Genomic DNA, 12,522 nt, shown 5'->3' with positions numbered 1-12,522 from the left:
ATTGAGTAATAACTTCGGATACAGGGAAAACTTAAGAGGATGTCTGGCTCATTCTTAATCCTCTCTTGAACTGCAGACTTCAGCGGGAGGAGGAAGAGGCCTTTGCCAGCAGTCAGAGCGGCCCAGGGGCCCAGTCCCTCACATTTTCCAAGTTTGAAGAAAAGAAAACCAATGAGAAGACTCGCAAGGTTACCACAGTAAAGAAATTCTTCAGTGCTTCATCCAGGGTTGGATCAAAAAAGGGTAATTTTCTGATTCGTTTTTTTCCTCTGTGCTCAAATGAGATACAGAGTAGATCCACAGTGCATGTGGGCTCTGCTTTTTAATTTCTGTAAGCATTCAGGGGGTATCAACTCAGATTTGAAACTGAAGTGGGGTTTAAGGGTCAGACAGTATATAACACCAAAAATCTTCTTTGGTTGGAGGACATTGTGTGTGGGAGAAGCTTGTTTATTACCCCGTAGGACTACAAAAATGTAGTTCTGTTTATAAAATGTATTACCATCCAAATGTATATCTTTTTGAATGTTTTATTTTTTGTGCCTTTAATTTTTGGGATTCTGGTTTATTCTCCTTTGTATAATGTCCTTATTAACCGTACCTTAATCAGAAATGACTGTTTCTAGGCTGAAAGTCACCTAAAATAGAGGTTTTCTGAGCGCTTGAGAGACAGCTTGCATCTTGAAGAAATACATAAAGAACATATAGGAAAAGGCTTGCTTTGGGCTTTTGGAGGGGTGAAAGTAATCCATAGTAGGTATTTTCTAGTGTATGGATTTATATGTACATTACCTTTTTCAACTGCTTCTTAAAATGCTATATACCCAGTAAAAAGATTGTCACTAAAGTTAAAATGTGTTCTACCTGTCCTCAGACAGCTGGTTCAGGTGGCCTAGCTGGAAGCAAGAAAAAGACTGTCTGTTGTTAGGGCTTAGTCTTTGAACCTTTTTTTTTTTTTTTTAAGATTTTATTTATTTATTAGAGAGAGAATGAGAGAGAGAGAGCACGAGAGGGAAGAGGGTCAGAGGGAGAAGTAGACTCCCCACCGAGCAGGGAGTCCGATGCGGGACTCGATCCTGGGACTCCAGGATCATGACCTGAGCCGAAGGCAGTGGCTTAACCAGCTGAGCCACCCAGGTGCCCTAGTCTTTGAACCTTTATGTTGGTAATCAGAGTTATGCAGTAAATTTGAAATGGTGATGGAGATAAGGCTGATGTTATCAGAAGAGATGTTCTCTTGGACAAACCCCACCACCTGGGGTAATTGTCAGGAGTTTTGTTTTGTTTTTGTATTTGAATAATAATATCACACCTTAAGATCTTTGCTGGTTTTAGCCATTAAATAGATTTAATGGCTATTATTTTTTATTAGAAGGAAAGGTTGCTTATTACCCCAAACACAGCACTTCTCTTTAATAAAAGCAAACCTTTTTTGTTGTTGTTGTTAAGATTTTATTTATTTATTTGACAGAGAGACACAGCGAGAACAGGAACACAAGCAGGGGGAGTGGGAGAGGGAGAAACAGGCTCCCTGCTGATCAAGGAGCCTGATGTGGGACTCGATTCCAGGACCCTGGGATCATGACCTGAGCTGAAGGCAGACCTTTAACCAGCTGAGCCACCCAGGTGTCCCAATAAAAGCAAGCCTTTAAATAATCTTTTTGTTCACATGATTAATTTGGAGTTGTTTCCTGGTTGGCTGTTACTTGTGGCAGTTTACTGTAATTAGAAAGGGAATAATGAGTACCTGTTAGAGATTAAATTAAGGCTGAATTTGGCTCATGATTTATTTATGAGGAAGTAGTGTAGCATGGTGGTTAAGTGCATAAGCTTTGGAGTCCTCTTGTTTGAGTCTCGGTTCTGTGGTTTACTAGCTCTTGTAACCTTGAGCAAGCTAATCTCTTTAAGCTGTCTATTCTGAGGGACCGTGGTACCTACTGTAGGCATGTCTTAAGCATTAAATGAGCTGATGCAATTAAAAGACTTCAGCACAGTACCTGACAAACATAGTAAGTCTCCAGTAAATGTTAGCTAGTTAAAAATACAAGTTGTTTTTCTGGTAGAATAAGCTCTACTAGTAAGGAGCTCAAGGGTATTAAAGCCATTCATTCCTATTAAGCTTAAATTCTGTTTCTTGCTTTGGGAAAGTCTCATTAACCTTATGAAATTATGATATACAGTGAAATAGTAAAACGTGAAATATGAAATAGTAAAGAAGTTATAAAACCCAGTGGCTCTAATTGCCTCTTTTTATAAGTGACGCTATGAAAGCCCATAAACATTAGGTAACTTACTCAAGGTCATATAATATGTTGATGTTTAGGTTCCATTTTCCCACTATATCCCTTGATCTCTAGTGAATGTGGGTGTGTGTGTATATCTCTCTGTGTCTGTATGATATTCACTGAAGTGCGTAATAGTCATGTACCTTCGGTGACTATCCTTGGTACTTTTAAAAAAGCGTATCCTAAGAATGTCTGTGCATGTGCATTATATTATGAAAGAAGATTTGTACTTTAAAAATTCCAAGTTGTTTTTATATTTTAAAATTTTATTGGTATACTTCTTAGCTTCTTTCCTTTTCAAATGGTAGATTATTACCTTAGATTTTCAATCTTTAGTTGGCTTTGGTCTATAGAAAGCATAGGGAGATAGAGACCTCAAAGTATTGAAAAAAATTGATGTGTGTGTATTAGAAAAGAAGATCCTATTTGATCTTTGCAGACTGCTTACAGATGAACTTTGCATTTCAGACTGATTTATTTGGTCTTTGCCTGTGGATAAAGTTAGTCTATACTAAATGTGATTTTAATTTATTGAGTCACAACTAAAATAGGCCTTTTGTGTTCTGTATTCTCTATTTTACTTCATTAATACATGATGCCTTTGCTCTTGATATTTTTCTTGCTTCTGTCGGTGGCATGAAAGAAAGCTCTTAAACCAAGGCAAGTTGGTGGTAAACAGAACATAAATATAGCCTTCTAAGGAGTTTGAAGAATATTTAGTATCCTGTTAAGAGTTGGATGCCCTTCATAGAAGGTTAAGGGAATAACTTGATTAAAGACTCAAGAGAGTTTACCTACAGTTTTTAGATTTCTAAAGTAAGACTGAGTGAGCTTACAGAGTAAGTCATAGTTGATTGGCCAAGTTGAAATACTTGCTCATACATTTTGAAAGCCCCTTTTCTTTTAGAGCTCAAGTAGACTCTTGTTGTCCTGAGTAGAATCTTGTATGCATTGTTCACAAACTAATCTAAAGGCAGTGCTCATAGGATTATTTTCTTTTTTTAGAATGAAAATACCAATTTTTCCACCCAGACCTTAGAGTCTAAATACTAATCTTCACTAAAATGAACTCATGAGTTCCGTGGAGAAAAGACTGATTCAGGGACTGGAGCAGGGAAAGAAGGGCTGCCCAAAATTTGGGGACATGTCAAAGACCGAGAAGCCAGCTTCTGTGGATTTCAACTGGCCAAATTTGAGTATTAAATAAGGACAATAAGTGGAGTATAACTGATTGAATAAAATAATCCATTAGTCCTTTCAACTAATTAAATAAATAAAAGACTAAATAAAGGAGAAGAGAAAGCTCTTTTTTTTTTTTTAAGATTTATTTATTTGGGAGAGAGTGCTGCAGAGTGCAGGCGGGGAGGGGGAATGACAGAGGGAAAGAGAGAGGGAATCTTGAGCAGACTCCCCCGCTGAGCAGGAGCACAGCTCTGGATGTGGTTGCAGATGCAGACGTGGCGCTTGATCTCGTGACCCTGAGATCGTGACCTGAGCTGAAATCAGGAGTTGGATGCTTAACTGACCGAGCCACCCAGGCGCCCAGAGAAAGTTTTGTTTTTGTTTTTGTTTTTTTTACCATAGAATGTTGACTAATAAATATGAAAGGAGTAATGGAGATATGAAATCACCATTTTGCAATCATCATAGTAAGAATTGATTCAGGCACATTTCATCACTGGATGCTAAATCTGGGGTGAGAGGAGAGTTTCCTGAGGAACAAATTATGAACATGATCTCAAATTAACTCCCACAACTAATTAATTAATTATAAATAGAGAAATGGTAACTGTAATTGTGGGAAATGGACATTATGTACCTCCAGATATGATACTTTGAGAAGAACAAAGCATGAATTATGTCATATTTAAGCTGAAGAGTTATAACCCGAATCCAGTCATGAGGAAACAGCAGAGAAACCCAAATTGAGGGGTATTCAATAAAATGACTTGCCTATATTCTTTAAAGTTGTCAGTATTATGAAAACAAAGGAAGGCTGGGAGTCCTTAGAGGTTAAAGGAGACTAAGTATGCTTGACCACCAAGTGAAGACATGACTCTCAAATGAATCCTGTGTAAGAAAAAAACACTCACTTTTTCAGGAACTGTACCGTGGTAATGTAAAAGCATATTCTTGTTATTAGGAAGCATGCAAATTAAGGGATAAAGAGCATGATATATGCAATTTACTTGAAAAATTTAGAAAAAATAATACAGATGTAGCAAAGTGTTACAATTTTGTGAATCTGAGTAAAGGGTATAAAGAAATTTTTTTTAAAAGATTTATTTATTTTTAGAGAGAGAGGGAGAGAGAGAGAATCTCCAGCAGACTCTCCACTGAGTGCAGAGCCCAACGGGGGCTCGATCTCACGACCCTGAGATTATGACCTGAGCCAAAACCAAGAGTCAGACACTTAACCAACCGAACCACCCAGAGGCCCCTAAGGAAATTCTTTGTGACAGTCTGGCAGCTTCTGTAAATTTGAGGTTATTTCAAAATAAGACTTAAAACTGAAATCCTCTAGCATTCAGTGCTATCCCAAGACCTGAACTTCAGATGTTAATTAAGTAGAAGCATAGTGTTGATTACATCGTCTGAAGGATCACTAATGAATTGCTACTTTAATCATGAGGGCCACTTTGGCATTTAGATGAAACTGAGTTAATGATTCCCCAAGTTGAATTTAGAACTGATTTTATAATCGTGACTGTTTTCTGACTTTCATTGATAAGGACTATGAGAAATTTTTTCCCTGTTACTGTGTATTTGGAGTCTTTTATTCTTTGACACCAACCGGGTGGCCAACAATTCAGTCCTTTTTCTAACACTAACTACGCAGAGTCAGCACAAACTCCACAGCACAAAATCCACAGGCTAAGGGCTCTGTCCCACAAGGTTGTCCCCACCCCAGAGGCCAGTTGCAGCCCCCAGGAGTCGGGGCACCCAAACTTGTGACCAGCCAGCTGTAAGTCCAGGATTCCCACAAGCCTCTCCTCAGGTTTGACAGTTTGTTAGAATGACTCACAGAACTCAGGAAAACACTTTATTTATCTTACAGTTTATTATAAAGAATGCAACACAGGAATAGGCAAATGGAAGAGATGCATAGGGCAAGGTATGGGGCGGGGGTGGGGTGACACCGAGCTGCCATGTCCTCTCCAGGTGGGCCATACACCCAGCACCTCGATATGTTTACCAATGTGGAAATTTCCCAAACCTAATCATTTAGGGTTTTTTACGGCAGCTTCATTAAATCATTGGTAATCAAAAGTCTCCATCCCCCCCTCCGTCTGAAAAGTCAGAAGTCAGAAGTTGAGGGGTGAGTGGGGTGGGTGGGACTCAAAGTTTAAACCCTCTCATTGCAGGGTTGATTCCTCTGGTTGGTGATTAGCCTCTCTAGATAGCCCTAAGCTATGTAGGGGTCCACGGAGTCACCTCATTAGCATAAATTCAGAAAAGGAAGGAAGAAAGGGGCTTGTTATAAATAAAAACAGATGCTCCTCTCGTCTCTGTAACTCAGGAAATTTCAAGGGTCTTAGAAGTTCTGTCCAGGGAACCCAGGTGCAGAGACCAAACATACATTTCTTACTGTGCTACAGACTATCTCCCTTTTAGTTCACATTATATAACTATACACAGAACCACTGAAAAAGAGAGAGAGATATTAAGAGAGAGATATTAGAGAGATTAAGAGAGAGAGATATTAAGGAGAACTGTAATATTCTACTGAGCTGCCCCTATTTTGTTTGGATAATCTGAGAAACATGGGATTTTTTTCAGTAAACTTTTTAACATGGCGATATAAAATGTTTTTATTTTTATTTATTTTTTTAAAGGATTTTATTTATTTATTTGAGAGAGAGAGAGAATGAGAGATAGAGAGCACGAGAGGGAAGAGGGTCAGAGGGAGAAGCAGACCTCCCGCCCAGCAGGGAGCCCGACGCGGGACTTGATCCCGGGACTCCAGGATCGTGACCTGAGCCGAAGGCAGTCGCTTAACCAACTGAGCCACCCAGGCGCCCTATAAAATGTTTTTAGTACTAGAAATGGTGTTAGTCATCTTTACTACATGATCATGTTCTTTTTTGATAATTGACATATTCAGGTTGTCTTTACTCTTTCACACCTATTCTTTTTTTTTAATTTAATTTAATTTTATTATGTTATGTTAGTCACCATACAATACATCATTAATTTTTGATGTAGTACTCCATGATTCATTGTTTGTGTATAACACCCAGTGCTCCATGCAACACATGCCCACCTTAATACCCCTTAATACCCATCAGCAGGCTAACCCAGCCCCCTACCCCCTCCCCTCTAAAACCCTCAGTTCGTTTCTCAGAATCCATAGTCTCTCATGGTTCATCTCTCCCTCCAATTCCCCCCCTCATTTTCCCCTTGCTTCTCCTAATGTCCTCCATGCTATTCCTTATGTTCACAGATAACTGAAACCATATGATAATTGACTTTCTCTGCTTGACTTATTTCATTTAGCGTAATCTCCTCCAGTCCCATCCGTGTTGATGTAAAAGCTGGGTATTCATCCTTCCTGATGGCTGAGTAATATTCCATTGTATATATGGACCACATCTTCTTTATCCATTCATCTGTTGAAGGGCATCTCGGCTCTTTCCACAGTTTGGCTGTTGTGGACATTGCTGCTATGAACATTGGGGTGCATATGGCCCTTCTTTTTGGACAATATAATTACTCCTGGTAAATACCCAGGAGTGCAATTGCTGGGTCACAGGGTAGCTCTGTTTTTAACTTTTTGAGGCACCTCCACACTGTTTTCCAAAGTGGCTGTACCAACTTGCATTCCCACCAACAGTGTAAGAGGGTTCCCCTTTCTCCACAACCTCTCCAACATTTGTTGTTTCTTGCCTTGTCCATTTTTGCCATTCTAACTGGTGTAAGGTGGCATCTCAATGTGGTTTTGATTTGAATTTCCCTGATGGCTAATGATGATGAACATTTTCTCATGTGTCTGTTAGCCATTTGTATGTCTTCTTTGGAGAAGTGTCTGTTCATGTCTTCTGCCCATTTTTTGACTTATTTGTTTTTTAGGTGTTGAGTTTGAGAAGTTACAGGTCATGGATATCAGTCAGCCCTTTGTCTGAAGTGTCATTTGCAAATATCTTCTCCCATTCTGTGGGTTGCCTCTTTGTTTTGTTGACTGTTTCCTTTGCTGTGCAGAAGCCTTTTATCTCGATGAAGTCCCAAAAGTTCATTTTTGCTTTTGTTTCACTTGCCTTTGGAGATGTATCTTGAAAGAAGTTGCTGTGGCCGATGTTGAAGAGGTTACTGCCTATGTTCTCCTCTAGGATTTTTTTTTTTAAGATTTTTTTATTTATTTATTTGACAAAGAGAGAGACACAGCAAGAGAGGGAACACAAGCAGGGGGAGTGGGAGAGGGAGAAGCAGGCCTCCCGCTAAGCAGGGAGCCCGACGCGGGGCTCGATCCCAGGACCCCGGGATCACGACCTGAGCCAAAGGCAGACGCTTAACTGACTGAGCCACCAAGGCGCTCCTGTTTTTAACTTTTTGAGGAACCTTGCTAAGAAGACTTTTTAAAAGATTTTTATTTATTTAGAACTCATGTGCATGTGCATGGGGGGAGGGGCAGAGGAGGAGAGAGAATCTCAAGCAGACTCCACTGTAAGTGTAGAGCCTGTCATTGGGCTTGATGTCATGATCCATAGATTATGACCTGGGCTGAAATCAAGAGTTGGGCGCTTAACCGACTGAGCCACCCAGGCCTATCTACATTATATAATGTACATTCTACATTAAAAATTTTCTGTATTAAAATCTTAAGATTTGAAGTTGAAGAGCAAGCTGTTGCCATCTGGATCCTAGCCAAAATGTGATATAGGGGAAGTTACTCCTTTCTGTCTTCCCTTCTGAATACCTGTTGGGCCTCATCTTCTTCCTCTGTACCTGAACTCTGCCTCTCTCAGAGAGAAGATATATAGGGATCCTGGATTATTTAGGCTACTTATATTGGACTGTTCAGGCTATTTATATTTAGTAAAATTTTTGTTTTGGTAGATTGTTTTTTATGATTATATCTTTATTTTCACTATTGGCTTATTAGCTGTACTTCTTTCTTTTTTTTTAAGTGGCTGTTCTGAGGTTTAAAAAATACCTTTTAACTACTCTGCCTTCAAATAGTGTTATACCAGTTTACATATTAGAACCTTACCAATAGTATTCTTAGATTTCTTCCTCCCACTCTTTGTGCAATTGTTGTCCTATATTTTACTTACACGTATGATATAAATCCCACAATCCATTATTATTACTTTAGCTCTAAACAGTTAATTATCTTCTAAAAATTTTTTTAAATGAGAAAATGTTTTTTATATTTGCCATTGCTGGTGTTCTTTGTTCCTGGCTGTTGGGAAATGAATTATTCCCTGTTGTGTGTGCTCTGGGGATTGTTCTGCCTACTTCTCTACGCAGTCATTGGTAGTTTTCTAACACACACATGCAGTACTCAGTCACAGACTCGAGGGAACCCCTCTGCAGTTATCTGGAATTTTTTCTATGCAGCCCCATCCTCTCATTTTGCCATGCAATTTCTAGGGACTTTGGCCTCCCTTAGCTCTAAATGCTCTTTCCCCAATTCAGCCAGTCTGCTAGGCTCTGAGTTGCCTTACTTTCCCCTGTGCCATGGCCTAAAAATTCTCCCTGTAGTAAGCTGGGGTACTTGTAGGACTTACCATATTTGTCTACTTTTCTCAGGAGTTACTCTACCATCTCTCTATTGTCCAGTTTCTAAACACCATTATTTCATATATTTTATCTGATTTTCTAGTTGTTAGGGCAGTAGCGTAAACACAATCCCTGTTACTCCATCATGACTAGGAGTGGAATTATCAGTTTGAGTGAAGGATTAAACCCTTAAGTATTAAAGAACTTTTTCTAATCATACAGGATGTCAAATACAACTTTTGGTTTTCCATACTGGTAAAAAATGTTTCAGGAAGGATGTTGCCAGTTTTTGTTTTAAGTTAAATTGTACCTGATTTATTTATTTGATTAAAAAGAAAATAAATAGTACATTCAGATGGCTCCAAAATAAAAGGTATATGGCCCCTCACCCATCTAGTTTCCAGCCACTGCCACCATCGTTCTCCCATATGCAGACAACCTTTGTCATTTGTTTCTTGTGTATCCTTATGTGCTTTTGTTTTCATTTATAGACACATGTATTTTTATTACATATACTCTGCTCTGTATTCTTACATACTGTCCTTTTTTTTATTGAGCATTTAAGAATTCTTCCTTTTTAGTACATTAAAAATATTTTAAGACTATACAGTATTTATGGATTAAACCACAATTTATTTAGTCCCTTAGTGATAAATATCTGTGCCATTTTTAGTCTTCTGCTGTTATAAGTAGTGCTAAAATGAGTAGCCTTGTATGTATTTATTTTGTACATGTGCCGTTATATCAGTAGAAAATTTCTGAGAAATGGAATTGTTGGGTCATAGGATAAATGTATTTTTTTTTAAAGATTTTCTTTATTTATTTGAGAGAGAGAGTGTGAGAGAGAGCATGAGAGGGGAGAGGGTCAGAGGGAGAAGCAGACCCCTCGCTGAACAGGGAGCCCCATGCGGGACTCGATCCCGGGACTCCGGGATCATGACCTGAGCCGAAGGCAGTCGCTTAACCAACTGAGCCACCCAGGCACCCCAGGATAAATGTATTTTTAATTTTGGCAATTATTGCCACATTGCACTCTATTGCAGTTATATCATTTTACTTTCTCACCTCCACAGTATGAGAGTGCCTTTCCCTCCATATCCCACCAGCATCAGATTTTTGTCTTTGTTAATTTTTAAAATGGCATCTCATTTAGTTTTAATTTGAGAATTTGTTATCATGAGTGAGATAGAGCATGTTTCCTATGTTTAAGATCCATTTATGTTTCCTTTCTGTTCAGTTAGTATTCTTTACCCAGTTTCCTGTTGAACTGTTAAGATTTCTTCTTTCCTTTTTTTTTTTTTTGTTTTTAAGATTTATTTATTTATTAGAGAGAGAGCGTGTTGGGGGGGCAGGCAGAGGGAGAAGGGGAGAGAGAATCCTCAAGCAGACTCCCTGCTGGGGGTGGAGCCTGATGTGGGGCTCGATCCCAGAACCCTGGGATCATGACCTGAGCTGAAGCCAGATGCTTAACTGACTGAGCCCCCAGGTGCCCCTCGAATAATCCAGTCTTAAAACTTTAGTGCACCTTCATCATTAAAATGTATTGCAGGTACTAAAGTTTAAAAAGTGGAATTATAAGAAGTTACTCTGAGAAAGCAGGTAATAAGTTGATTTCACTACTTTCAAAAGATACTTTGTCTTCACGGGAGTATGAGGTCATTTAATTTGTTACAGTTATTGAATTAGCACAGTTCAGAATCAGGGGGCTTAGGGCACCTGGGTGGCTCAGTCGTTAAGCGTCTGCCTTCCGCTCAGGTCATGATGATCCCAGGGTCCTGGGATCGAGCCCCGCATCGAGCTCCCTGCTCAGCGGGAAGCCTGCTTTTCCCTCTCCTGCTCCCCCTGCTTGTGTTCCCTCTCTAGCTGTCTCTCTCTCTGTGTCAAATAAATAAATAAAATCTTTAAAAAAAAAATCCTTTAAAAAAAAAAATCAGGGGGCTTAGAATGTGGTCTGAGATCTGGTGATACAGTTCGTGCTGTCCTTGAGCACTTACTCTATCGCATCACCCTTATCTTTGTTCTGTAAAGGTCCCATTTTCCTTTGAGTGTATTATTTTGAAGAGAGGAAAGAGTTGTGTGGGTGCTGAGTAGACAGTATTTTATCTGTTTCGCTTGCCTCTTTGCTGTATGTTCTGTCATGATCACTGTGTTGCTTTGGATGCATTCTTTCACTTTGAGCAGTATGACTTGAAAACTGAATGGTGGGTAAATAATTGTTAGTCTCCACATAAACAGATTAGCCTCTTTGACAGGTAGAATGGGTTTGGAAGAGTTAACAAATCTTATAAGTAACCTAACATTTTTGTGCTTCTACTGATTGTTATTTTACTTGTTGACTAGTTTCGTAAACTCATGCAGTCTTTGAGAAAGTTCAAGATAGTAGTGCTATTTCAGTATTTACAATTAAGTATGTAGATCAAAGCATGATATATTTTGGCTAAGAAAATATTAGTAGAACAACTTTTATTTGAATGGGAATATCATATAGTTTTATCTGCTTGTACCTCCTAGTCATAAAATAGATTTAGCTCAATTTAAGTAAAGTTGTCCAAATATTTAAACATAAAGTAATTTAAATTCAAGTTTAACTTTGATTAAGCATAATTTAAAAAATCTTAAGTTACATACTTAAAGAAAGTAATTCCATGCATGGATCTTCTATGTAATGAAACTCATTATGTTTAATTTTCCCAGCAGAAATTCAGGAAGCAAAAGCTCCCAGTCCTTCCATAAACCGGCAAGCCAGCATTGAAACGGATAGAGTGTCTAAAGAGTTCATAGAATTTCTCAAGACCTTCCACAAGACAGGCCAAGAAATCTATAAGCAGACCAAGATGTTTTTGGAAACAATGCATTACAAAAGGGTAGGTTGAGAGTAACCACTTAGAAACATGGAGTTTTGGTTTTAGGAAAGGTCTTAGAGATAATCTAGTGTAACTTTGTCACTTTACACCTGGGAAAATCAAGACCCAGAGATGTTAAGTTACTTACCTAAGAAATGTCACTGAACCAAGTTAAAACCCAACTCCCAGGCTAGTACTTTTCCACTGCAAGTCAGTGGTGTTTGGATCATCTTTGCACGGAAAGTCTGACACTGAAGCCACTTATATTGTGTACCCTAGTAAAAAGCCTTCCTAACCAGTCACCTTGTAAGTAGTATAAACCACCAAGAGAAAGAACATAGTAGATCTTGAACTCTAAGTAATAGTTGTTAGACCAGGTAGCATTCATGTCAGGGTTTTTTGGGGTTTTTTTGTTTTGTATTTTGATACAAAATACCTCTCCTTGCTCAGGTAGAGAAGGGAAAGCTAGAATTTAGATGTGGAAAGGGACCTTAGCAACTATCTGGGTTCAGTCCCTTTATTTTATAGATGGGGAAGGTTACACAGCTACATTCTACCCATGTCAGAACTAGAACTTGTGCCTTCCACATGTGTGTCTTTAACCCATAATTTCTTAAACTGTAATTTCAGTTGCAATAATTCATAAGACTACTTGTAAAGGGACTCATGTTTTT

The 12,522-nt window shown here is 38.7% G+C and overlaps 1 protein-coding gene across 5 annotated transcripts in view; it reads left to right on the top strand.

Annotated features, from left to right (window-relative positions):
* RABGEF1 (RAB guanine nucleotide exchange factor 1) overlaps positions 1-12,522 on the top strand; it is a 58,047-nt gene that overhangs the window by 21,604 nt on the left and 23,921 nt on the right. For 2 of the 5 annotated variants that reach the window (XM_025864471.2, XM_073884228.1), the window contains exons 3-4: positions 77-243; positions 11,703-11,869. In XM_025864471.2, the coding sequence (XP_025720256.1) occupies positions 77-243; positions 11,703-11,869 (334 nt within the window). Of the gene's footprint in view, positions 1-76; positions 244-11,699; positions 11,870-12,522 lie in introns of those variants that run through there. The other 3 variants (XM_025864469.2, XM_025864470.2, XM_025864472.2) reach the window with 2 other exon arrangements.

The sequence above is a fragment of the Callorhinus ursinus genome, unplaced genomic scaffold (assembly GCF_003265705.2).
Source record: "Callorhinus ursinus isolate GAN/ISIS: 27379988/994484 unplaced genomic scaffold, GSC_fseal_2.0 scaffold55, whole genome shotgun sequence".
NCBI lineage: Eukaryota > Metazoa > Chordata > Mammalia > Carnivora > Otariidae > Callorhinus > Callorhinus ursinus.
Note: the sequence above shows the minus strand (reverse complement) of the source record. Positions and strands in the feature narration are given on the sequence as shown.